This window comes from Camelus dromedarius, chromosome 30, assembly GCF_036321535.1.
Source record: "Camelus dromedarius isolate mCamDro1 chromosome 30, mCamDro1.pat, whole genome shotgun sequence".
In the NCBI taxonomy this organism is placed as follows: Eukaryota; Metazoa; Chordata; class Mammalia; order Artiodactyla; family Camelidae; genus Camelus; species Camelus dromedarius.
The window spans coordinates 21,908,158-21,935,987 of NC_087465.1; the positions used below are offsets into that span (position 1 = coordinate 21,908,158).

At 38.9% G+C, this 27,830-nt stretch overlaps 1 protein-coding gene across 1 annotated transcript in view; it reads right to left on the reverse strand.

Annotated features, from left to right (window-relative positions):
* Positions 1–27,830, reverse strand: part of CNGB3 (cyclic nucleotide gated channel subunit beta 3) — a 109,666-nt gene that overhangs the window by 35,375 nt on the left and 46,461 nt on the right. Inside the window, exons 7-13 of the mRNA XM_010979349.3 lie at positions 23,674–23,724; positions 21,096–21,182; positions 17,925–17,989; positions 17,054–17,176; positions 7,795–7,936; positions 3,719–3,878; positions 1,745–1,842 (exon numbers count right to left, since the gene is read on the reverse strand). Of these exons, the coding sequence (XP_010977651.3) occupies positions 1,745–1,842; positions 3,719–3,878; positions 7,795–7,936; positions 17,054–17,176; positions 17,925–17,989; positions 21,096–21,182; positions 23,674–23,724 (726 nt within the window). The remainder of the gene's footprint in view (positions 1–1,744; positions 1,843–3,718; positions 3,879–7,794; positions 7,937–17,053; positions 17,177–17,924; positions 17,990–21,095; positions 21,183–23,673; positions 23,725–27,830) is intronic.

Consider the following 27,830-nt stretch of genomic DNA (forward strand, 5'->3'; position numbering starts at 1 on the left):
TGTTTTCCTCTGACTACTCTTGCTTTCCATCACTCTGTCTTTGCTCCAGCTGCCCACCCTCCTGTAATATCCTGTCTCTGCCCATCCCTGCTTTCCTTCTCCAGTGTCAGCCTGGCTCACTCCCTTGCTTCCGGTAGCCCTCTGTTTGAATAAATGCTCAACGGCACTTCATCAGAGACGACCTCTTATGCCCAGTGCCACCCTCATCCTCCTTAATCTGTTTGATTTTGTTCTTAGCATTATCATATGTTATATATATTTTTTTCATTTTCCTCCTCTTTTGGAATGTAAACTCCATGTGTGCAATTATTTGTTTTCAACTGTTGTACTCCTAGTGGCTAAAATGGTGCCTGGGACATAGTAGAAACTTAATACATGTTCACTGAATGAATGAATTAAATAGATGAATCAGTGGATGCCACACGCAGAATGAAGTGTTAAGTGAGAAAAACTTACATGTAGTACGATGGATTACAAAGAGGATAGTAACGCTGTTGGTAAGAATGTAATTTAGTGCAGCCATTATAGAGAACAGTATGGAGATTCCTTAAAAAAACTGAAAATGGACTTACCATATGAGCCAGCAATTCCACTCCTGGGCATATATCTGGGGGAAACTCTAATTTGAAAAGACACATGCACCCCAATATTCACAGCAGCACTATTTACAATAGCCAAGCCATGGAAACAGCCTAAATGTCCATTGACAGATGACTGGATAACGAAGTTGTTTATATATATATAATGAAATACTACTCAGCCATAAGAAAGAGTGAAAGAATGCCATTTGCAGCAGTAAACATGGACCTAGAGATTATCATACTAAGCGAAGTTAAGTCAGACAGAGAAAGGCAAATGTCATATGATATCACTTGTATGTGGAATCTAAAAAGATGGCACAATTGAACTTATTTACAAAACAGAAGCACACTCACAGACATAGAAAACATGCTTATGGTTACCAAAGGGGAAAGTGAGGGGAGAGATAAATTGAGAGTGTGGGATTAGCAAATATAAGCTACTATATATAAAATAGATAAACGCCAAGGTCCTATGGTATAGAACAGGGAACTATATTCAATATCTTATAATAATGTATAGTGAAAAAGAATATGAAAAAGAATATACATATGTATAACTGAATCACTATGCTGTACAACAGAAACTAACATAACATTGTAAATCAATTATAATTAAAAAAAAGGGTAGTAAAAAACATTTAAAATGTTAAAAATTTCTTCTTTATATGTTTTTTTCTTTAAAAAGGCTTCTAAATTTGAATTTGGCCATCTAAAAAAATCTAAACCCAAAGCATTTGTAATAGGAGACATAATTAGGCATGATTCTCTGATTGCCAGGCCAATCCAGAGCTAATCTGGGGACTGTCTTGTCGTGGGTTGCCAGGGCTGGTTCACAAATGGGGAATGACATATGCAGTAGCAAAGACATAGAGCTGGAGAATTTAATTATATTTAAATTCGTGCAAGAGGAGCCTGAGGAACTCTTCTTTGACACCAATTAGGAGAGGAAGGCTTTTAAAGAATAAGTCATCTGCTGAAGAGAGACCCATAGTTTACTTGACTCTAATTTCTCATAAATTCTCCAGGTTATGTTAAACCATCAAGGCAAAAAAAAAAAAAAAAAAAACCCCTCAAAAAACCCATAAATGCTATATACAGCAAGAGCTTTGATGTTTACAGAGAAATTGATGTGGTGTCCTTCTATGAACTGGAAAAGCACTTGCCTTGAACAAGTCGACTTTGCTGATGATGCTGAAGTTCACGTCCACGGTGAGGGCTAACTGCATCGTGGTTGGCAGGGTCTCAAGGAGATCAGACTCATCTTCGCAAAGATAAACACGTCAATCCACAAAGCAGCATAATTAATGAAAAAAAATGCCAACGTTCAAGAAACATTTAGGAAAAGTGACAGGAAGAAAATGCCAACTCTCTTTTATAAATAAACAGCTGCATCTCAGTCTGTCTTTTCGTTACTTCTATTGGACGTTCAGACTCATCACAACAGCGCTATTACTTTCGTGAAAGAAAAGAAGAATGTTCGCTCTTGGTGACATAATAGTTCTGAATAATTCAGAACGTTTGTGTTTGCTGAAACTTTAGACGTAAAGTGTAGCGATGAGAGGACAAAGGCTGGCAGACAAACTGGGATGGGAAAAGGGTCTAGAACTTATCTTCTGATTCTGCAGGTCCCAGCCCTGACGTCCGAGGGCTGGCAAAGCATAGCAGGTGGCTTGCAGAGCCCTGTCGCGCTCTCATTTGATCCTCATGACAGCCCTAAGGTAAGTGTTCTCATCCCTGCTTTCCAGAAAGGAAAACGCTAAAGCAGAACTGCCTCTCAGAGAGCCTGTAAGCGGCTTGCTCCTTCGTGCATGATTGGTGGGTGGCTGAGCTGGGGATGGGCTCTGAAGAAGAAATGTGCTAAGTGAGTCCATTCAAATGATTGCTTTCACTGGCTCATACTCAGGGAAGCTTGTGAATACATTAAAGACTTTTTCCACGTGTGACTTAAATGAAGGGTCTTCAGGCTGGTAAAATGTTCCACGAAAACACTGCCCATTCTTAGACTACAGTGTATACTCTGGGTTTCTGAGAGTTGATAATTTTTGATGTTTTCTTACATCCATTTAGAAAAGAAAAAAAATATTTCTATCTTATATCCTTATTTTGATTCCAATATTGATTCTAAATATGAACATCCTTTCTGTAAAAACACAGCTCGTGGTTTCTGAGGGCTAGTTCTCGCCTACACCGAGGATGCCCTCGCGCAGAGCTGTGGGTGCTCAAGAAAGAGATGTGTTCTCTGGTCATTCAGATTCAAAAAGAGGTTCTAAGCCTGTGGCTGGAGTCTCGCACGAGTGGCAGAAAGGAGGAAGACCCTACCATCAACAGCCAGTGGTTCTCATCTGCTTTTCAGAACCTTTGTGATTTGGAAATTGCTTTGTAATTTGCATCCTGGAGCCAGAAGCCTGTTTGGCTTCTCAGTAGCATGAATTCCTGTTTTTCTATGGTGAGGTGCAAACTGAAAGATGAATCTGGTTATTGTCAACTAGCGCTTTATCTTTAACTTACTTTAGATCCTTTAGTAAAAAACATGTTTTAACTCCAGTGTTACAGGACTGACAGTAGACACCGTGGATGATTAAGGGTCTCTTGGAGGAGAGTGTGTGCCCTGCGGCAGGCTGGAAGTGACCTGAAGGAGCTGTGCCTTCTGAGTGCTGTGCTCTGGGAGGAGACAGATACTGCAGAGAGAGCAAGGGTTTGGAGGAGAACAGATGTGCTTCTGAGTTCCATTTAGGCCATTTGCGCACTCTGCGCCCTTGGCCAATTTCTTCAGTTAGGAGCCTCCATTTCCTTGTCTTCTAAAAGGGACTGATGACACCTAATTTTCTCAATTCTTTTTTTTTTTTTTCGGAGGTGGGGTGGCAGTGAAGATTATATGAGGCAAATATGTGTAATATCTAGCATCTGGTAGGCACTGAATAAAATTTGGCCTTTGTTCTTCCAGGATTTACATAACAAGTAAATTATGTCTGGATAGTCAAGAAAAAAAATCCCATGGAATTAAATGAATGCATTAAAGATTATTTCCTTGTTTCCCAGTCTTTTGTTCTGATTCAGTTAGTCTCTGCTTCTGCCTTACAGGATTTTCATTATAGGACACGGTTTACGGGGATTTAGTCAGTCATTGCCAGGCTTACCTAGCATTCTTTGCGAGTCCCACGTATATTCATACCAAGTCCGGACCCGATTCTGCACAATCTTAGGGATGGAGTAAGTGTTCATGTAGGCGACGGTATGATCCATGCAGGCACGGAAGTTGTTCTGATTGGCTGTAGCTGCCCCAATGACATCTTGCATCTAGAGCCACAAATATGAGGGGGAGGGTATAGCTCAGTGGCAGAGTGCATGCTTAGCACGAGCAAGGTCCTGGGTTCAATCCCCAGAACGTCCATTAGAACCACAAATATGGTCACTCCACACCCGGAAGGTGAAGTGGAGAGTCACTATAAGCCCGATTGAATTGAGTCCTCACGTGACACATCCCGTTCTGATGCTGACTACTCGATTTTTAACACGCTGATACTGGGGCCTCATTTCAACCATTTACCTAAAATATTGGGCAAATCAGATCCTCTTTCTGACCCAATAAGGAAAACGGAACCAGTCCTAACCTAACGTGTGACGTTTTTGTGAGGATCCAGGCACGCCAACTTTCTTTGCAAACTTGAATATTACTGCAAAGACCTTAGTTGATATTTTAAAAGTGTTACAGCCTGTGCTTATGCAAGAAATGTGCAAAAAGAGCGGAGCCATTACCTGGCAGAATGGCTACTTCATTTTGGTGAGTCTCGCGTTGAAAGCATCCTTCATAGATTTTGCAGTGACTGGCTCTGTAGGCTCGATTTATCGTGAAATTGCAACTTCTGTACTTCCCTTTGTGTTGTTCAGACAGATAAAATCAAATCTCATCATGCTTAAGGCACAGGATTCAGCAGAAGCTGAAATGTGCTGAAATGACCGAAGCATCCTCTGCTGCCGTGACAATACTTAAGGAACTGTCAGGTTTTAGTTCTTGGATGTTTATAACTCAGCCATAAAAACCCACTCTAGGTTAAAAGCTGATCTTTAAGGTCTCAGCACATAAAAAGATATATAGCTCGACTCTTCCTCTCACATAGAGGGAAGCAAGTGGCTGTAAATTTGCTTTGACTGCGGGTTCATAACAGGGAGGAAAACCTGGACCTCACTTCCGCGCTCTTAAGACGTTGCTCATTCATTTCAGCAGCCGAGGCTTTTCTGCGTAGGGAAAAACGACTCATTCTTTGAGGTCTAGATTAAATGGCTCTTTGATTGTGATGCCTTCCTCAGTTTCCATTTTTAGTTAGTAAGTTCTGTTTGTCAAAAGTGTGTGCTGAGGAGTCACACAGAGAGTCAAACTGGATATGCCTTTTTCAGTGTCCAGCTTACTCCTTGAGGGCTAGTCTGAATATTCCGCCAACCTCAGTTCCTAGCTCTCCTTTTTCTAAGCCCTTCTTGACAGATGGTGAACATCACTGAGTTACCGAGGGCCTTGAGCATTGAGATGTTAGAGGTTGGGCTGGGAGATTTAATAGAGTTTTAAATTGGGACGCAAGGACAATTAAAATCATTATTGATCGGGGTTGAGGGCCGAGAATTTGTGGTGACAGTAATCTGAGTGGTTTATGTGCCACGCTGGGTTTTGGTGGTGTGGGTGAAGAGGACGTGTGCCCCAGATGACGGGAAGGAAATGTCAGTCTCTGTGAGTTGCATGTGAAATCAGAAAATTGCAGTTAAAATGCGATGATCACGTCCTGGGTGGAGTTCTCTGTGTGCGCAGGAACCTGATACTCGATGTAAAGGCAAGTTTGGTGTGGTGTATAAAGCAGCCCTTTCAAAGTTTTACGTGCATGTGAATCACCTGACAATCATATTAGAATGCAAATTCTGACTCAGTCGATCTGGGGTAAGGCCTGAATTCTGAATTTCCCCGGGGATGCTTCTATTGTTAGTCTGAGCAGAATTTAACCGGAGCTGGGCATAGTTTTTCAATTTTGTAAAAACTGCCTTGAACATAGTAAGGGCTACATGCATGTTAGATTTTACTATTTTTATCATCCATATTATATGGCCTTATCATACCACTATCTGGATTACATGAATGAATTAGGGATGACTCTTAAGTTTTCTAAACTGGAGTTTTCTCAGCCACAAAACTGAGAAAACATTGAAGGGGCTGTGGCTACCTCACATAGATTTTTATGAGAAGTCACGAAATAATATGAGTTTTGCCATTTATATTCAAATTAATTGCATTTCTCTACAAGCCAGCTTCCTATTTTCAATCACTGTTAATGCAGTCTCCCCAGCTATTAAGATTATGGTAATTTATACTTAAAATTTTTAACTGCTTGGTGTTCACCTTAAAGCCTAAATATTTCTCAATAGAGTTTGCTTTACAATCTCTCCACTCGATTACCGTGTTCGGGCTGAAGGTGCCATATCCCTGAGGATCTGCATTAACTATATTTTAAAATTTTCTGTACTTTGATGCTTTGATATCTGGACTACCCCTCCTAGAGTTGGCTAGCTCTTAAAGACAGCAAACAACGCTGCTGGGAGTGATCCTTCCACGGCAACATAGGCGATCCAGAGCCCACATCCCAACCGACAGCCTTCTTTGTATTCCAGGCTACTATCCACCTGCCCCACTCACCCCAGGGCCAGGAACCAGGCAACTAGATCCAGCCCCCACACCCCAAAGCCTGCTGAAATTATCCAAACTAGCCGATCTTGAACCCGCTTACCCTGCGTCACCAGCTCCTTCCCTGGTGCTTCCCTGTGGAGCCCCCTAGGCAGGGTGTGACCCCTCCTGGATCTGTCTGTGTGACAAGCTATCTTTTCAATGTCAACGGCCTCCTGATCTGCTGACCTCATCATCCCTAAATAATAATAAAACCTATATTTTAAAACAGTGTAATCTCTCTAATTCATAGTGCATCTTGATTAATCTTCCTTAAATCTCTTCTTTGTTCAAAATCCTCCCCTGGCCGAGTTCCCGTTGCTCTTAGGACAAAGTCCGGCATCTTTAGTTTGACATTCAGAGCCTCGTCCTTACCTCTAACCTTATTTACAGGTGTCCTTCCCTCTAGCCGGTCAGGTATTTCCTCAAACACACGTCTTGTGCTTTTTCATTGGCATCCCTCACACACTGTTTCTCACTGACTGAGCTATCTGTCTACAACTGCTGAATCCTATCTGTTTTTTTAAGATGTTGCCAATACATTCTCCTCCATGAAACCTCCAGAAGCCGTCCTTTTTCTGATCTGAAACAGAGCCTTCGAACGCTCCTCTGAAACTTAGCATGGCTAGAAGCCCCTTGACATTCATGGATATAGGACTTGAGTTTTGACTATTTGTGATCACATGTTATACAGAATACTTTTCATTGCTAAATTTTGTGAGAGCATGGGTTTTATTCATAACCACTGCGAGCGTAATGAGTGACAACCAATCATTTATCCAGTGGGAATAATCAGTTTCTGATTTCGTCTAACTGTTTACCCAGTACACAAATCTCAACATGGCTTTTTGCTCTCAAACATATTGTATGGAAAGTACCTTCCAACGAAGTATAACTTCTAAAGATGTTATGCTGTCAAGCTTTTTATTTCTTGCGAATCCAGGAATTCACAAAGGTGTTGGGCTCTGCCCCTTGCAAATGCCAATTGCCTTGCAATGGAGTTATTTCTGCATTTGTTTTACTTTCTTACTAGACTGTGAGTCCTTAGGAATAAGGACAAGGAGATGCCATAATAAGCATTTATGAGTCAATGATTTATTAATTAAATTAACTTAGGTGGTATTTGGTAGCCTCTGGTTTAAATGACCTCTGAAGTTGATTTTAACCTAGGGATTTTATGACAATATTTGAAGTTTAAGTGAAAAAGAGAGCTTCTATAGGTTTTCAGGAAACTCCAAGTAAGACGTTAACTTAGAAACTTGACTTTCTCCGAGAGTCTAGCCTGATGCTCATTGTGTATGGGTCTTCTGAAAGATTTAATGGTTTAAAAATTGAAAGGCAATGTTCACCCATTCGCATCCCCCTTCAGTTCATTAAAATAGATGAAAGTTAGTTAAAAAAAAAAAAAACACCAGATAGATTTTAATGTTTTCCTCTGTAAAATTTATAAAGACTTGTTAGCCTTTCAAAAATGACGGCGTTACGCACCTAGGGATTCACGTCTCAACTTACCTGACCAATTAAGCTGGAGAAAACAAACACTCCAGAAAAAAAATTCAACAGCTGAAAAACAATTTCAAATGTGGTTTGTGGTTCTGGAAGGCCTCCGATGGTAATTAAACTCCGAACCGCCCAATAATAACACCTCAGGTACCTGTGGAAAGCGGAGACACACACGTTGCTTTTCACTGTAACAGTGGAATACCGCTATGCTTGGGGATACAGATCGCTACTAGATTTTAGCACATTTTCTCTTAATCAGGACTGTCTTTCTGTAGGCAGCGTTAGCAAATACCACGTGTGCTAATGGACGGGTCTTAATAAACATTGCGAGATGACTGAACGAACCCAAGGAAGATATTTACTAGCTGTTCTGCTTATTTCTCCCTGCAGCACAAGTCACCCTAAAATTCGCTGGTATCAAATAGCAGCTATTTTATTAGGCTCACAATACTGAGTTGGGTATTTGTGAAAGGCTCCCCCGAGATGGCTTATCTATGCTCCATGAAGAGCAGAGCCTCGGGTGACTTGCGAGGCTAAAGATAGCTGGGAGGGCTTGACAGAGGCCAAAGGTCTGAGGCTTTGACACTCATAGTTGACTGGGCTCCTCTGTTCTCCATGTCACGTCTGTTTAGAAAGCCCAGGGTGTCTTCTCTCACAGTCGGAGCCTGGGCTGGCATGGTGGCAACAACGGTGGGGGTGGCTGGGTATCACTCTGTTATTCTCATTCAGCCTCTCAGGACGACTAGCTCGGGCTTGCTTCCATCACGGATGTCTTAGCGTAGGTGGCCTTCTTGCCTGGTGGCTGCTTTCCCCCAGAGTAGCCGTAGCCCAGGCAGTAGCTGTGAGGCTTCTTAAAACTCAGAAGCCCCATAACGTCCTAATATCCCGCCACATACATTTGCCAAGCAAGTCACTAAGACCAGCCCAGATTCAAGGGCAGAGATAACTGAATCTCTCTCTTAACAAGAGGAGCAGCAAAGAATGTGAGGCCGTGTTTTAACAGCAACCACCCCAGTGATGCATGAGGGACATCACAGAGATCAAGGGTCTTTATGGAAGTGGGAGAGCCCTTTACAGTTTAGAAACAGTTATTTTTTTACTGATAAAAAATACCGCAGGTAGCCATAACACCTCCTCTCTCTTTTCTGCCCATATCTTATAATATTGACTACACAAACCGCAGCAGAAACCCGAGGAGAACTGAGTTCCTTAAAAGGAAAAGTCCTCTTGGCTGTAATACATAATTTACTTAGAAATTTAGTCTTGAAGAAAACCAGGTATGTCCAGAAATATATTTGATAAAGATTCTGTACTTAACTTGAGCAATTGCAAATGGAGAGACAGATCATTACAGGCCAGATAGGAAGGAAATCAGGAGCCAAGGCAATAGAAAAGAGATGATAAAGACAAGGGCTGGATGTGTAAGATTGACTTAGCTATGTTTGGTTAAGGGTTCCATGGAGTCTAGAGTGAGGTGGGGATAGAAGTTAGTCATACAGTCGCATTGTACATACACATATGTTTATGTAGTCATTTTTGGGCACAATTAGGTGTACTATTTGGTGTGTTCCATACAGCTCTGGTAACATGGTCAAGATCAGGCGTTTCCGCTAAACCCTTAAACACAAAGATCCTGTGAATAGAGAACATCTCCGGACGTTGTTACAGACAGGCGTTTACATTTAGTGGACACCAGCTAGGCTCCGAAAAGCAGCACCTTTTGCAGAATCCGGCCCCAGTCAGGCTTTTATTTCTGTCTGAGTGTGCCACAAGCACGTTTGCCCTTTACGCAACTGTGTGTTCGCCTTGGAACAAGGGTGGTCTTTTGCTTGTGAAAATTGATTCCAATTGTCAGATCTTCAAATAGTCAGAAGTTGAGGTTTACAGAGAAAGAATCAAACTTCAGTTAGAGTCAATATTCAAATGGAAACAAATCTCGAAAGAAATCACTCGTTTTGAAATTCAATACCTTTTGAAGGGTGTGAGTTTTGTTTGTTTTACCTGGTGGAGGATGTAGGAGCAGAAAGGTAATTAAAGAAAAAAGAAAGATAATTAAGTCTTTGGTAGGGTTTGAAACCACTGTGCCAAGAGAATAAAAATATTTCTACTCTGTGATTTTTTTCTAGCAGGCTTCCTTGGACTTAGAAACATTAGAGTAAACTTGATGTCAAAGAGAACCACCTTGAAGAAATCCACCTTCATTTCATGGATTGCACTTTTAACTTTTCAATTCCAACTTATAATTTCTTGTTACTTGATTTAGTTTGAGCACGGGTCCTGGACCTGTGGGTCTCTTGGAATTAAGGAAATTTATTGACCCCAATATCATCCAAGAGTGGGACAGGGACCAGATTCTCAATCAGTGTGGCCAGTTCCAGTGTGAATGCTGGGATTAATATTCCTTGCAGAGTCACTCTAGTGTTAACGGGAACAAGTGTACGAATTATTTTCTCTCATTTTCTTATTTAAGGGTGTTAAAAAAATAACACTTAAATGTAAAACGTAGGCATTGATTTTCCAGATCTGAAGGGTTAGCCTTGAGCTAGTTTTCCACCCTGATGCTTTGAGGTGTATTTTGGGCGTCTTTTCTCAGTCATGTCTTACACCCAGACGTGCACAACCAAAGGTAAGATTTGTAATTTAATTAGATGGCATCTTACTGATTTTCTAGGATTAGCTTAATTAGTCAAGTGTGTCCACCTCTAATATTTACACCCCAGGCAAACAGATCTTTTCAAGGAGATTCTATCTGGCTGATTTAATACATGAGCTATCTAATAGGCTGCATATATACAGCCCCAAGTTAAAGCATTAGGGCAGAATTTGACATAAACCATAAAAAAAAAAAAATTAGCATGAAGATAGGAATTCTTCCTTTGTGAAACAAACACGACATGAAAGTTTCTCCCCAACATTCTGTTCTGAAATATTTCAAACAAACAGAAAAAAGGGAAGAATTGCACAGTGAATGCCCATAAATCCATGACCTAGATTCTGTTACAAACATTTCACTTTACCTGCTCTGTCACATATCCCTACACTTTTTCATACAACAACCCATCTTATTTCTTGGATGCATTTCAAAGTCATTTGCAGACAGGAAGATACATTTTTTTTTTCTACCTGAGATGAGTTTTGCCTGCTTTAGAATTTCCCATAAATTCCACAGTACCCACACATTTGTGGAAGATGATTTTCACTCACAACACTGTTGTTGAGATTTAGCCCCGTTGTTGTGTGTGTCGGAAATTTATTCCACTTTATTGCTGAGTAGTATCCAGTGCGTGAATGGAGCACAGCACGTTTACGCATTCTCCGGTGCATGAACGCCGCGGCTGTCTCAAGTTTTTGTTTCTTATGAATAGACATTCTCTCAAAACACTTATAGAAGTTTTTAAGACATATATTCTCATTTCTCTTGGGTAAATATTTAGGCTTGGAATTTTTGTTTTTAAGGTAGGTGTTATGTTTAGTTGTAAAAAAAACTGTCAGATTTTTACCCCTCCAATAATGTATGAGAATTCCAGTTGCTTCCTACCCCAAGATTTGCTGTTATCAGTGTTTTTAATTTTCACTATCATGGTGGATGTGTAGTGGCACATGCAACTTTTAAAAGTCCCCAACTCAATAGTTTTTTTTTTGATGCTAATTATTTTATTTTATTTTTTTAATTGAAGTACAGTCAATTACAATGTGTCAATTTCTGGTGCACAGCACAATGTCCCAGTCATGCATATACATACATATATTTGTTTTCATCTTCTTTTTCATTAAAGGTTATTATAAGATATTGAATATAGTTCCCCTGCGCCATACAGAAGACATTTGATTTTAGTCTACTTTTATATATAGTGGCTAACATTTGCAAATTTCAAACTCCCAAATTTATCCCTTCCCACCTTCTTTCCCTGGTAACCATAAGATTATTTACTATGTCTGCGAGTCTGTTTCTATTTTGAGGAATCTCCATACCGTTTTCCACAACAGCTGCACCAAATCACATTCCCACCAGCAGTGCAGGAGGCTCCCTTTTCTCCACACCCTCTCCAGCATTTATCGTTTGTGGACTTTTGAATGATGGCCATTCTGACTGGTGTGAGGTGATACCTCATTGTAGTTTTGATTTGCATTTCTCTAATCATTAGGGATATTGAGCATTTTTTCATGAGCCTATTGGCCGTTTGTACGTCTTCATTGGAGAATTGTTCGTTTAGGTCTTCTTTCATTTTTGGATTGGGTTGGTTTTTTTGTTTGTTTGTTATTAAGTTGTATGGGCTGTTTATATATTCCCCAACTCAATACTTCTTGAGTGGGCCTTCTTAACTACCTCAATCCATCTCAGTTCTAGGTTTCAGTAAATTTATCATGGAAGACACTGAATGTGGAGGAGAACTGTCTCATTACAAGATAAACTCCTCAGACAGAGAAGCCCACAAACAGCTTTGGGGGCAGAGCTGGGGCACAATGATGCTGGAGGCAAGGACCGCACCTGCCTGGGTGGGTGGAGGATGAGTGAGAGCTCCCAGGCCCACTTGGGTGTCCCCGGGGCTGCAGAAGGCATCTGTCCAATGGGCTCCCTACAGGCAGGAAGTGCAGGGACAGGAAGAAGGTGGAAGGGGACCACGGTACAGCCAGGGCTGAGGAAGGCACGTCCAGGGGTGACCCGAGCGAAATGAGACACATCCACACCGGGACCAAGGAGACTGCAAGAATAAGGGGTCTCACTGCCTGGAACTTCAAAGACTTAGTGCCCTAGAAAGTCCAACCAGCCAGATGAGAAAGGGCTGGGCGCATACCCCTCATGCCCCCAACACACACACACACACACAAACACACACAGGGCACTATCACAGTGGCAGGGCTTAGCAACAACAACAAAACAAGAAGATAAACTCTTCACACAGGTATTACACAATAGGAGCTCAGTGATGTTAGTTAAATGATAAGAAAGAGTAAGCGAATGGTTACGCAGACCTAGACCCACTGAAATAAGAACACAGGAAGACAGTACCTGTGAGCACGTGTGTGTGATCTCCTCCCAGACCCCTGCTGTCATGCCGCCGGCTGCCTTTCATCTCTCTTCTGGCCCGCTGAATTCTGCTGTTCTGATGTGTTTTTGTTACACTTAAAGGGTGTCTAAGTGTCTTTTTTTTTTTTTTTTTTTTTCGGCCAGTGTCTGAGCTGAGGCACCTAGGGGACTCGGAGTTAACGCCTTCATCTGTGCTGGTCTCATCTTCTTCATTGTAAAATGGAGGGAGTAAGTTGTCCTGTTTCCCTAGCCCCGCGGTATGGAAATTCCGATGCCTTCTTCACCCCATCTAAAGCCACGATTCCCATGACAACCTTGCTTGGTTTTTTACCCTTTCTTTTGACTATCTATGTGTAAGAGATTGAGTCTAGGGATTTGCTAAGAGGTTTGTGCACGTTGGGAGATTTATGTCAGAAAATAAATAAATTAGGGTGTCTGTGGATAAAGGGACACTGATATTGGGAACCTTTCTGGGCACCACCTAACTTTAACTCCTTATGTTTTCCTTTTGAGCTAAGTAAGCCCTTTCCTACTTTGTAAAATTTCATAGTCTAATGAAGGATGCCATCTACTTAGTATAAATGAAAATGACTTCTTATCTGCTGTTGAAATGAACAGCCATTGTTATTCTAATGAGGATTAATGGAATAGTAATAAACTTGACTCTTATTTTAAATGTTCACAGTGCTCCACTTATGCCCCACAGTTGCTGCATAATTCTAACTAGAACAAAGTTTACAAGTCCGGTGATCTCATGAGCAACCTTCAATTTATAGGTCATCAGAAACCATCACAAAGGTTAACCAAAAAAACACTTTAAGCTTACGAGGTCAAATGGTAATACGAAGCAATAGAAAGGGCAAGTGATGTTCAAACACTGTGAGGAAAACGTAAGTATGTTAATGACTGTCATTTACAAATTATGTTTGTGTGTGTATATGCTATATATATAATATATACACTGCTTTTCAAGGCATTTTCTTTGTAAAGATGTGTCCCCAACAGCTGGTAACAGGATTATTGGAATTTTGGTTTTGAGCGAGAACCCTCCTGTCTAAAGGAGCAGAGTATGTGGGCTAAATGATACCAGAGCTGTGAAATGTATTGAAACTTGCTTTTTGGCCTTAAAAATGACCACTTTTTGTCATCTTTCCATGAGTGATTAAGAAGAATGAGTGGTTTCTTTTTCCAAAGAGGAAATGCAGACAGGCTACAGACACACGAAGAGATGCTCCACATTGCTGATTATCAGGGGAATGCAAATCAAAGCCACAGTGAGCTGTCATCTCACACCTGTCGGAATGACTATCGTCAAAAAGAACACAAATAAGAAATGTCGGCGAGGATGTGGAGAAAAGGGAACCCTTGTACACTGCTGGTGGGAATGTAAATTGGTGCAGCCACTGTGGAAAATGGTATGGAGGTTTCTCAAAAAGCTAAAAATAGAACTACCATATGACCCAGCAGTTCCACTCTTGGGCATATATCCAAAAAAATCAAAACACTTTTTAAAAAGTTACATGTGGCTCTCTCTCTTGCCTTCTGAGAGGGCCCACACTCTGTGGAGTGTGTCTCTGTCTAACTAAACTTGCTTTCAATAAAAAAAGTTACATAAACCCCAATGTTCATGGTAGCATATTTACAACTGCCAAGGAAAGAAGCTACCTAAGTGTCCATCAACAGAAGAATGGATAAAAAAGATGTGCTCTATCTATCTATCTATCTACACAATGGAATACTACTCAGTCATAAAATAGAATGAAAATCTTGCCATTTGCAGCAACATGAATGTAACAAAAAAGAAGAAGATTCACAGATACAGAGAACAAACTAGTGGTTACCAGTGGGGAGAGGGAAAGGAGGAGCGGCAATACAGGGGAAGGGAATTAAGAAATACAAACTATAGATATAAAATAAGCTACAGAATATATGGCACAGGATGGGGAATATAGGCAATATTTTACAATAACTATAAATGGAGCATAACCTTTAAAAATTGTGACTCACTATAATGTACACCTGCAAATTACACTGTACAGCAACTATAATGCAATAAAAAATTTACAAAAAGAATGAATGGTTTATAATTCTTGGGTACAAGGTCCCATTTGTATCTGTTAAATCAAGCTTGTTAATTGGGTCTCAAATCTCTTATATCTTTACCAGTTGTCTTTGGTTGCTTGATTGATCAATCAACTGTTATGTCCCGATGTCTCACACTCGGATGGTGTATTTGCCTATTTCTCTTCCTTTCACTAATTTTTGATTTATGAATTTCTTTGGTTCATCAGAAGTATTTTATTAGGTGCATACACATTTAGAATTGGGAAATGTTAATGGTGAGTTGAAACTTTTACTATTATATAGTGACCTTATCACTTCCCTAAAATGATTTTTTGTTTTAAAGTTAATTTTGACTAATATTATTTGTCAATGTCTTTTAGTTGTGAATTTAGTCCATATTAATTTATTCTGCTTACTAATACACTTTACATTGTTTCTACTATCTGACCCTTTTTTTCCCCTTCTACTGAATAAGAAGTTTTCTATTTCTATTCCTTAGTGGTTATCTTCCGACTTTACTCCAGCTTCAGTACACGCTTCTGTTTTTCAGACTTTGGAGATTCTTTCTACTTTCTAGAGAATTAAGCAATCATTGAAAACTGTCATAATTACAATTTATCTAGAAACGTAAATTATAACAAGTAATTACAATAAGTAATATAACAAAAATGACAAGTAATTTATCTTCGTCTGTTTTAGAGAGAGTACTTTGGATATCGGGGCTGCGGCTGGAATTAAACGTCTAAAATACTTGCACACTTTAGCTTAAGTTTCTTATGGGTTGAAGCTGAGATTCTTTTCTTCTTGTTATAGTACAGATTTGGTTGTTCCTTCCTTTTTTCTCTACTCTCTCTCCCCTTTCCTGCCTTCTTTAAATACCCAACATGTACTGAGTGTATGTTACATACCTAACAATGTTCTAGGCACCAGGAACGAGATATATTCTCTAGCAATGCTGCTGAGTGGCACTGAGGTGTGAAAAGAGAAACAGCTCCACTTTTGCTGGATGGCAACTATACATTATTTTGCTGATCTGATAAAAGCAGTTATCAGACTCATGCATCTAATGATATTGAATTACACACTTCTAGGCAACATTTAATATAGTTGGCAACTTACTCAGTTTTCTGCATAAATTAGTTACTTATTTTAAACTAAGTACATACTTAGGTTAATTCATATTCTAAAGGGAATTACTTATAGATTTTCATTATAAACTTTCTTCTCTCTGTGTGTGTGTGTGTGTGTGTGTGTGTGTGTGTGTTTTCCCAATCCATGGGCCTTCTGACTTAAATTTTAAAAATCAGTTCTGGTTAAAAGTTCAAAAAAAATGTTATTACAAGCCCTCATTCACATCCTACTCAGCCGAGCTGGTGTGTAATTTTGTGCGGTATCGTCAATCCCTTTGCTCTGTCCTATAATTGCTTTCCTTCCCAAGGCTGCTGTGAGTTGCCCTTCAAAGTCCTGCTGGGACCTGCTATTTTCCAGTAAGGACATCGCCTTATCATATGCTCAATGTCATTTTATTGGAGCAGAAAGTTAGCAGAGGCTACTTTATGCCAGGCCGTTGCATCTACCAAAAGAAAATTTCGCTATTCAATAGCTCAGTGGCCATGACTGAGTCCCGATTCCACTGGACTAACATTTTCAAATGATCTCTTTTATTCTTGAGGTACTTGCATATCTAAGTGTCAAGTTTAATTTATGATCCTTGTTACTCTCTAAGTGTTTAATTGAGTTAGTGGTTATAGCTGGCTCAGAAACCCATAAAACCCTTCAGCAGTAAACTGATTAGCCACCCCACCTGCCCTGCAAATAATGAACATTGTTCATTGCTAACAATCAGCATTGGAGTTATTAAAAGTTACCTGACCATGCCGTTGTCCAAAGCAGAGGCTTTCAAACTTTTTTGATCATGATCCGGAGTAAGGAATGCGTTCTCCAGGTCAGCCCAGGATACACACGCCCATCCCTACCAAGTGGGATGGACTCTGACATTTTCTGTTCTGTTCTCTATTCTAGAACATTTAACAACATACTGACCTACTAAGGAGTTTTGACTGCCCATTAATGGATTGTGATTTACTGTTTCAAAACTACTGGTTTAAGAAAACTGACATTGAAATGGAAAGTTATGAGGAATCAGCAAAAGTTTCCTTCAAAACAAGAACTCACTTGTTTCCTTCACCATCATATACCCATCGAGTACTTCCAATGCCTTCGTAGTCTGAAGCCCAATAATACAGACAGGCATTAATGTGCAGAGTAAACAGCAAGTATCCAGTTGTGCGAATGACTCTGTCAAGGACAATAAATGCAAAGTAAGGCTCATGTTGTTTCTGGAATACGGCCGATGTTAACGTTTTCTTTTCCTGAAACTCTCTGTGGAATCTCCTTGCTTTAAATTTGTGAGCTGTTAGCTCTCATTAGTACGGCAGAAAATGATGGTGCCATCACATGGATTCTGATTGCAATGTCTTGACTGGGACTGACAGAGTGGAAAAAAAAAAATTTTCGTTTTCTTTTCACAGATGGTATGAGTCAACTCCCTGAAAGACGTGCCTCCAGGGTCACCTTTCCACGCTGAGTCCCATAAAATATACCACGCTGACTTCACTGGATGTCTCTGAAAAGCTCAAGGGACTTCAGGCTACGATTAACTGTAACTGGAGGTCTCTGGGCAAGTTAAGTTCAGAACAGCAAACGAATGAAAATTCAGATTAGAATGAATTGTCATGAGAGAGATGTAAAGTCAGCTTATGAAGAAAGAGCATGTTTCTCTGTCCTGGTTCTGACTGAAGCAGGTAATACGTCCTCTTTTTCAGTCCTATATTTTTCTAAAATCTAATGAAATTTTCATACTTTTGTCTTGCTTCAAAATGTTCAAATCTGTTTTAGCACATAACCCAATATTTTTTATTGCCCCAAATCTGAGATGATTCCCTTCTTTTTTCGCAGGAAGTCATATTCTTCCCCATCTGCTGTCTAAAATGTTGTGTTATTGCATCTCTCCCATACCCCTGAAGTACACCGAATTAGACTTTACCTGTAGATGTATGCCTTGTTCATTATAGACTCCAGGTGATGGTTAAACTCAAAAAATGAAGTATACTATGGAAAACAAGCAAAAGAAATCCCAAAGTGTGTTAGTCTTAAATACATCTATTTAAATATAGCAATATAAAATAGATTTTGTTTGTTACTGAAAATAATTCTACTCATGCCTTTAAGAAAAAACTAAGGTCTGTTTAGTGGTATTTTCCTCTGGGCAGTGCATTTTAGCAAGGTGCCAGATTTCCAGAGCTTCTTGCTTTATTTTATTTCTACCTTCTAGTTATAGTCTTGTTTGTAATGCTTGTTGAAAATCAAGCTTAAAAACATTTCTTTCCTTTTTCTTTTTAAAGCATAAAGTAGCATATTTTATTTTACAGTAATTAAAATCACACTCCCCCCAAAAATGAAAGTAAAATAGGAAAAGAATAATACATTGACGTCATAAATAGGTGTTAAGTCCTGTTACTCAACACTAACATTATTTTTAAGCAAGTTGCATTAAACATGTTTTAATTCAACAAAATTTAAAGTCCAGTAAACATTAGCATTGGTTATCTTTTTTTGACATTGTTCAAAGAGCCAGTGAGTTTATATGCATCCAATCCAAACAAAGTAGCTATTTGTCTCAAGGTTTTTTTTCTGTCTCTACTATATCTACCTGCATCTCAACTCATCCTCCCTGCGCTCACTCCTACCCACCTCTTCCTCTTTTTAATCTATAGATCGTAAAAGGCAAGAGCAAGAGCATGAAATCCAGAGCCAAATACCAGTCTCATCGCTGACATTTACTAACTGTGTGACCTTGGAAAAGTCACTTAATATGTTTGTACTTTGCTTTCTTCATCTGTAAAATGGGAACAATAAGAGAGCGTGCTTCCTAAGCGGGTTGTGTGCAAAGATGAGTTAATGCATTTGATTATATACTGTGCTTGGACTCATAGGATCTCACGGACAGAAGGGGCTATTAGATATTACAGCTTATTTAGTTCCAAATTTCATCCAGTGTAGCTATGGCTGTACAATTTCTTATATTTGAAATTAAAAAGCACCTATAATCGCAATGACTATTTAACTAGAAATATGCACAAATGCTTTGTTTTCCCCAAATTCCCGAGTGGGGAAAAATCCCTTAAACATTCAGATTTAGATAATTTCAATTTGTGGGAACTTGATATTGGGCTCTCAATAGACAGTTGCACAAAGGCATGTTTTAAAATTTAGCTTAAAATATTCACTGTAGAGGAAATTTATATTCTTCATTTGTTTGCTCATATATAATTTGGTTACAGACAAATGATACTTTTTTCCTAGAGAACTGTGCATTAAAATGACACACTTCTATGTGAAATGGCTGGACAACGAGGCTATGAAGAGATTAATGTTGGCTTTCAGGATCTCCTCCATTTAAAAAAAACTAGTGAATATCGTGGGCTTTTGGATACCACAGGGATAAAGGGGGTGTGAAGGGGTGACACTTTACGAGCTTTTATTATAATACCAGCCAAACCCAAACTCACAGGAACCTGATCCCCTCTGAAAGTTGGCTGTCTCTGAGCAGGGGGCTCCTGAAACATCCATTAGACACCAGATATTTTGAAAAAATTGTTGTTATTTTTTAACACCTATATTGTGACACTAGAAATTTGATGACGGACCATCAGCCACTAAGCTGCTTGGAACGTTAAGTTCTCCTCCATCTAGACTCACATCCAGTGGTCAAACCAGGGTCTTCAGGGCTGTCTTGAATGTCTGAGAATATAAAGTAAGGTCCTCCCTGACTTGGAAAAATCATGGGCATGGAAGGAAAGCCCTTTCAGCTGGAAGTTTATTTGCCCATCTGATTGTAGTAAAGAATTTTGAGTCAGAAAAATATGTGATAGTTTCCAGACACTGCCACTCACCAGCAGCATCTGGACAGATTATTTTTTACTCTGCTAGTTCTCATTTTCCTCACCTCTAAGATGGGGTTGTTTAGAGGAATAAATGAGGTAATGAATATAAAGTTAACAAAATATGTAGCCCCGAGCGTGTGGTCAGCTAATGGCAGCTGTCGTGTCCTCAGGGTCCACCCGGGTGTCCAGGTTCTGCCATCTTGTCTTCCCAAGATGTGACAGAGATCACCTCTTAAAACTGATACAACTTTGGTGTTCCTTTTAAGAAGGTTGTCTTTGGACATGCAAGCTATCTGCTATTATTAAAGATTTATACACAATTTCACATCCTGACTCTCCTCAGATTCATTTTATGTACCTGATAAAACTATGAGTTATAAAATATTTATGTTTTAGAATCTTTTTGAATAGGTAATACATTCACGTAGTCCAAAAGCAATAGGAAATATAGACCATCAAAGTTCCTTTCTCTTATTCCTGCCCCAATCCACCTTGACTTCCCCTCTGGCCTCCCATACGCTCCTCAGTTAACCATTTTCATTAGATTTTTGGGGTAGTATTCCACTGTTTATGTAATACAGAAAAATAGAGTATTTTCTCCTTTCTGAAACAAAAGTTAGTATTGTCCTATCAACTGTTCAGGAACTGGCTTTTTTTTTTTTTTTTTTTTAACTTAGCTTATCTTTGAGGTCTTTCCCTATCAGTTCACAGAAAACTTCTTTGTATTTATTTTTTTGCATTACAAAGTATTCTATTGAATAGATGTACTGCGATTTATTTAACTAGTTCCCTCTTGATGGACATTTGAGTTGCATCTAAGTATGTAAGTAATTTTGCTATGCAAACATGTGTTTGCCTTTTATCTACAGTTATAGAACTTCAGGTGAGTGAGATAACTTAGAGTTCATTTTATAGCCAGAATTCCAGGTATTCAGTGACTGTCTAATAAAAAATGATAAGTGGAAAATAATACCATCATAAAATATTAAATTGTACTTATAGCTGTATTTAGAAATACAAAAGTATTCCTATTTTGAGTTATAAAAAATGCCTGTTATGGATACAGAATCAAAACAACCACGAGCAACTTCCATCATAGAAGCCATGGTGTTTTTCCTTCATTCAGTTTTTACAATTCATAACACTGATGAGGGCAGAAAAATAGATGACAGTTTGGGAAAAATTAAGAATGTAATACTTTTAGGCTATTTTAGATTGCGTCAAGATTTCCATTATTATAAGAAGAAGACAATGAAATATAGTTACCTTACCTTTAACATCCTATTTATCCTGAATATTGGATTAAACCCAAAGAAGAGGTAGAAAACATCAAATGGCATTATTGATGCGACATCCAACTGTTGGAAGAACACATTCACAATTATGTTGTGTTTATATGCTTTTGTGGACATGACTTGATATGTACCAATGTATGTCAAGTTGACCAGTCACCATGAATTAATGTTGTTTAATACAAAATCTCCTTCAGTTAGGTATGCATGGTGTCGCTGGAAGGTGTATCAGCACCACGAACACAAGAACACTGTTTCGTAGCCGATTTCCCAGGAATTTTGTTTCCGACTTCGTGCATCTCATCTCTCCTTGGGCACTGTGTTTTCTGGGATTTCTGTTGAGCTGTCACATATATTTCAGAGATGGCATGGTTGCTAATGTTAACATACATTTTAGTAGTGTTTTAAATGTAGGGTTTTTAGGCTGAAAATCAAGTCCATTCTTGATTTTATTTAAAACCATTGGACATTCATTGTAGTGATATACTTTTATGTTTCATTGAATTCTCCAGAGTTCAGGGCTGAATGGTGGTGGTTCATCCAGATTCTCCAGTTCTTTCGACTGCTGTCTACTTTGGGTCATATTGCTAACAATAACCAGCTGTGGATGTATCTCTCAGAGACTGCAGGCTAAGAGAGAGGAGAAGAAAGAAACCACTCCTATTTACAAAGTACCAGCAGCTCCGATGGGAGAAGTTACTGAAAGATATCTATTTTTAATTTGTCATGTTTTTAAATTATTTTGGCCTTCTGTTACCTGGTAATTGTGAAATGACAACAACACACTTGCATACTTTCCTGATTGCAATGATAACAATAAAAATTCTCTTCTGTAAGGTAATTATTCATTTTGATTAATTTTTTTATGTCGCCTTGAAAAACAGGGTGCATTAAAAAAGCATTTAATTTATTTAAGACAATTAAGAGCAGTTAAGAGTTTTCTGTAAGGCCACACATATGAAATGCAAAGTTGAGGCAATTGATTGTGCACCAGAATTTCAAAGCCTGGTGCTGTTGAAAAGAAATGGGACCTTCAATTTGAATGAACCAGATTGGCTATTATAGAGAAATTACTTACTAGAAGTATTGGCTTTAGAACTGCATACTATGATCAGACCTCACTGACTTTACCCTACAGGCATTGAGCCTCATACCAAGTTAAGAGGTGCACAGAACAGTTGCTAAAATAATGTCTAATGAATAGGGAGGCAGGAACACAGAACTGTAGACTTGTCCAGTGCTATTCCAGCATCCAGTCGCTCAACTGCCCACTTGACTTTTCCATTCTATGAAGGCAGTCATTAGTTGGGTCTGATATTAACACATGAGCCTGGATTTGTGTAGCTAGAGGTGATTTATTTCCCATTGAATTTCAGAAAATTGAATTAAGTGCTGACCAACACTGCACTCTGCACAAGGCACTTTGCAAAGCATGTTGGGGTGGAAATAAGAGTAAGGTATTGTTTCTGTTCACAAGAAATGAACAATCTAATGGTGAAATAACCAAGCACAAAAATAACCACAATCCACTGCCATAAGACAAGCAGGATGTGCTAAGGAAATTCAAAGGAGAAGTGATCGCAATTAAATAAATGTAAAAGTTTACATTTACCTACCAAACTGGATATATGAGTTAATTTGCTGTTATTCAGATTTAAGAAAGTGATTAAGCGTTTGGAGTAAGCTTTGTGGCACTTACAAAGAATAGTCCTTCCCTTTGTAGAGTTCATCAAAGTAGTGTAGATGTTTTATGAATATGTCTAAATACATGGCAATTTTTTTACAAAGAAAATTCGTTGGAGAGAGAAACACATTGAAAGGAATTTTAATCACCATAGATCGCCAATAGGGACAGTTTGGCATCTAAACCCAGATTTGCATTTTTGACAAAAACTTGAGGCTCCTAAAGTGTTGTCCTTGAAATGAGAGGTCGGAGTTCACTCATACAGATTGGGTAACCTTGGATAACCCTCAAATCTCTGCCTATTTCTCAGGGTTAGGAGGAACAATGAAAGATCATAAAGTACTTTGTAAAGAATTATGGGTGAAAAAAACATATACTAGGTGAAAAAATAAGATTATATTGTTAACTGAGAAAAGGAAGATGCCATGTTATCAAAATAATTGCTTCTTTTCTATTTTTTATTTTGCTCATATGAACACTAAAGAAATAGGAGTAGAAACAGCTTTGTGGACTTTTGTATCATTATGCTACTTGAATTGGAGGCTAGTTATGTATGGACAAGACAAAGTATACCCATACTTCTTTATTGACATTTAAATTGGAATTTAAATGTGGGCACAAAGATTTTGTTCTGTCTAATAAAGACCCAGATGTTGAAGTACACATGCGCACATACAAGGACATATATTGTGTAATTATCAAGAAGCAAAAACTTTGTTAATAAAGCTTAATCTGTACAAACTTTGTTACAAAGGCTATAAACCTGAAGGGGAGCAGTTTTTTTTTTTTTTTCTGGTAGAAATTTATAGATGGGATTTAAAGTCAAAATGGTAATGGATCACTTAAACAATTTTGGAATTGTAAGTTACCTACCTGAAATTTTGTGGAACTCCTGTAGTGTCTCTTTAATTCATTTGAATCCACCTGAAATGTTATATTTATATTTCATATTAATTTTAGCCAATTTCATTAATCATTTTCTCACAATAAAAATATTTATAGCTATTTCTGCCTATTAGTTCCTTCCAACTTCAGCCTATAAATGTGCTCTATCTTTCCATATCTTACATCAAAGAAACCTTCCTTGGCTTTGTTTTCTTTTTGTTACTGCTCTATCATTTGTCACACTCCAGCTTCTGAAGAGAGTTGCCAACCCTGCTTTGTTCCAAATCCTCCCACCGTATTTATTCCTCAACCCATGGCACTTTCGTGGCAATTTGAGTCTTGCTCATTTCTTTCATTCCATCAAGGCTACCACTGTGAAAGCCACCAATGGCCGCCTAATGATCACACCCAGGGGTATTTTATAATACTAACATTCTTTCGTGACCCTCACCACGTTTTGAAATCACACATATATTTCTTGGTCCATTTATTTAAAATCACTCTACTCCATTAAATGGTAATCTATCTCAGGACAGGGTTACTTTGTTTAGGAGTAAAGAACTAGTTACTAGAATATATTAGAAGCCCAGTAAATATTTGAGTGGATGAATGAGGAGATGAGTAAAACTTCTGAAGCATTTGACTTTTGAGGGACAATTTTGTCCTTGAAACTTTCTCCTTCCAAAGAATTTATAATGCCATTCATTCTTGGTTTACTTTACTTCTTCAAGTTCCAACTTTTCAGTGTCTTTTTGGATTCTAGCGCTGGCCATTTAAAAGTCAATGTTTGGCCAGAATTCAACCTTCTTCTCTTTTCTCTTTGTATTTACTTCCTGGGAAGTTTCATCCATGGTCATAGTTTCAAAGATCACCATGGACGTTGATGCTCCCAGACCTCTATCTCTACTTAACATTGCTTTCCGGAGCTGCTGGCCTGTGCGATACCTGCTCACTGCCTTCCTCGCTTAGCAGTGCTGCTCGTCTCAAGTTTAACCTACAACAAACCTGAATTCATCTTCGTTTTCCGTTTCCCCTCAAGCCTAACCAAGATCTCCCGCCTAATGAGTATCCCATGGGCGTCCTCATGAACACTGGTCGGTGATCCCAGACCACTCACTCCCTCAGCCCTCATCCAACCAGCGCCCCAGTTCTACTGATTCTCCTTCTTAAAATGTTCCCATGCCTCGTCTCTCCTCTTGGCATTGATTTCCTTGCCGTTAGTCTTGTTTTCCTTGACCAATTCTACAGTGGCAGTCGGAAGAGCTCTCTAGATCAGGTCATTAACAATTCCAATTTGTGTCAAATCCTATGACTCCATATGATTTACAGAAAAAAAAAATCTAAGCTCCCTTTCATAGTAAATAAGGCTTCACTTTCTCTGTCTTTCTGGTCCCCCGTAGCATCTCACACTCATCTGCTCAGCAGTGTGTCACAGAGTTTCTTACTTTGATGCCTTTACTCATGCTGTTCCCAGAACTTGAGACTTATCATTCCCCTTTTTTATGAGGACAGAGGTGCACAGATAACTTCAATTCATCCATCAAAATTTGGACCAGGTGCTCCCTCCTTATAGGGTTTTCTGTGCATCTCATATTCCCCAGGGTTCACCTGTGTCTGACTCACGTCACAAAACTCCATCATTTTTCTTTGGTCTGTCTATCCTTCATACTCTGAGCTGCTTGAAGTGTCAGAACGATATCTTTGACCTCTGTTTATCAGAGCACAATGTCTAACACGTAGTAGGTGCTCAATAAATATAATGACTAGGAAGGCATTTGTTAACGTTCAGATCTAAAAGAATTAATTCTAACATTGGACGTACATTCTTATATTTCAGTTAAAGACAGGAAGGATTTGTCTATGTACTATTAATTATTTGGCCAAAGTATTATAACTTGGACACATGGAAGCAGCTACTTCTAATAATTATTATCCAGGCTGTCCACGTTGAGAAGTGTAAAAAATGCTGTTGAACAATGTTGAGGATTGGTTAGCCAGCTTCCCAATTCCTTACCCACGCCCCCATTTTTTTGGCTATAATTTCTACCCACGTACACATAATAAATTTTACAGAAATATTTTAGAACATATATCAACATGCTTATTTAATGATTTTTTTTCTCTGAAACAAAATGTCTTACTGAACCACAGGTCTATATAGATAAATACACACAAATTTACACTGACTCATGTACCCGGGTTGAGTAAGATGAGTCAGCTACTTCAAAGCTTCTATGGAACGGGCAGATATTTCAAATGCTAAGACATTAAGTTAAAGTATCGCCCCCTCCTCCAACTCTGGAAGAATGTTCTTAGTATATTTGTCCATTTACTTTCAGTTTTGTCTCTGAGCCTATAACTGAATGAACGTAAGTGAAACTAAAGCTTGCTAGATTAAATGAAAATGCTATCTTCTTTGGTGCACTAAATAAATTTGGCATCATTAGCCTTCTGAGGATCGGTGTAATTACTGGTAACAATTAGTCACCTATTTTCAAAATGCAACCCTATTCAATTCTCTCTCTCTCTTTTAAGCCTCGTTATTGTGCAGGATATGACTTTAAGAAGGATATGATAATTGCACTTAAATCTTTTTTCCAACAGAAAAAGACCCTCAACCAAGGTATTATTGTATTTACTTATTATTTACCTCTTCTTTTAAACAACTCATAGAAACTCTATAATTTCACATAGAACAGGTAAGTGTTTCAAAAATAATAATATTGTATAAAACAACTACAACGTAGATTAAGCAATTATTCAAAGAAAGAAAATCCTTGAACCCAGATTGCCATTCATTCACTCCTTCAAACATTTCTCGAGTACACCCTCTGAGTTTCTAGGATAAACAGGGAGATGGATCGAATACTGTCCCTACTCTCAAGAAACTTATGTATTTCTTACAAGAGAGCTACAGACAAGAGTAGGAGACAAGAGGAAGTTAGTGTGTAACATTCATTCATTTGATTCAGTCAACAAATTATCGTGCGTCTTCCAGATGCCAGACTCTGGGCTAGGTGTTCACATTGTCTCCCTCATCTTCACAATGAGTTTATGAGATGGGCAGCACTATTCCCATTTTACGGATGGAAAAGGTAGTACTCCAGGAAAGGGTAAATTTATTTTCTTCAAGTAATGCTGTTAGTCAATTTCAGAGGTGAACTTGATCCTGGTCGGGGTGTTCCTACCGCATCATGATTAGCTGAATTGTTATTTAACGATTAAATAACAGCTATATGAGCAAAGTGCACAGAGCACAGAGAAGTGAGTGTTTAATTTTCTTCAGGTCAGTTTATAAACAGTAACTAAGCACCAAAGGGGGTTGACCCCAACGGCGGGCCTGACTGACATGGTCACTAGATGGCGCTGAGCATTTCCATGGATCCTTGCGGCTGGCAGGTTTAGCCAAGTGTCGTGGATGCAAGTCTCATATCTAAAAAAACCTCCACTGTCATTTCCAGCTCTATGTCTGCGGTGTATAAAGGAAATTTTAGATTAGAGACTTCTGGTTGGTCCGTGAGTCAAAAGTCTGTTCTCTGTGCAGCATCATTTTCAGAAGAAAGATATTGCACATAAATGCTGTGTTAAACTTGTAAACCTTCTTGATTCCTTCTACTGTGACCTCCAGCACCTCAATCTGTGATCTATTACTTGTCTGTTTTCCCTCAAGCCGTTAGAGAACTAATATTTCCATCCTCCAGCTCTGGGATATCTGGCAACTATAGATATTTAATAAGTGTTTGCTGGAAGAATGAATGAATGAATGAATGATTTGATGGTGCACAACAAACGTAGCATAGGTAACTAAATGTAGTGAGATCTTCGGGTTCGGTGCTCGACTTGCATAGTTCTCTTACCAAAATATAGTCAAGTGTCAAAAGCTAAAACTGCCTACTCTAAATTAAAGAAACCATTAAACTTCTTTTGAACAAGCAAAGCAATTAGTTCCTGCTCTATATTTGTAGCTTGTGATAATGCATTTTAAGCAGAGCATGTGTTTTTATTGGTTATTTTTCTTGGTTTTAACACTCTTGCGTGCAAAGGCTTCTTAGAAAATTGAAAATGAAAGTCTCCCCTTACTGATCTTTGTCGTTTTCCATTTGTCAAACATTGATTTTCTCCCTCCTTGTGCATCTAATGGAGGT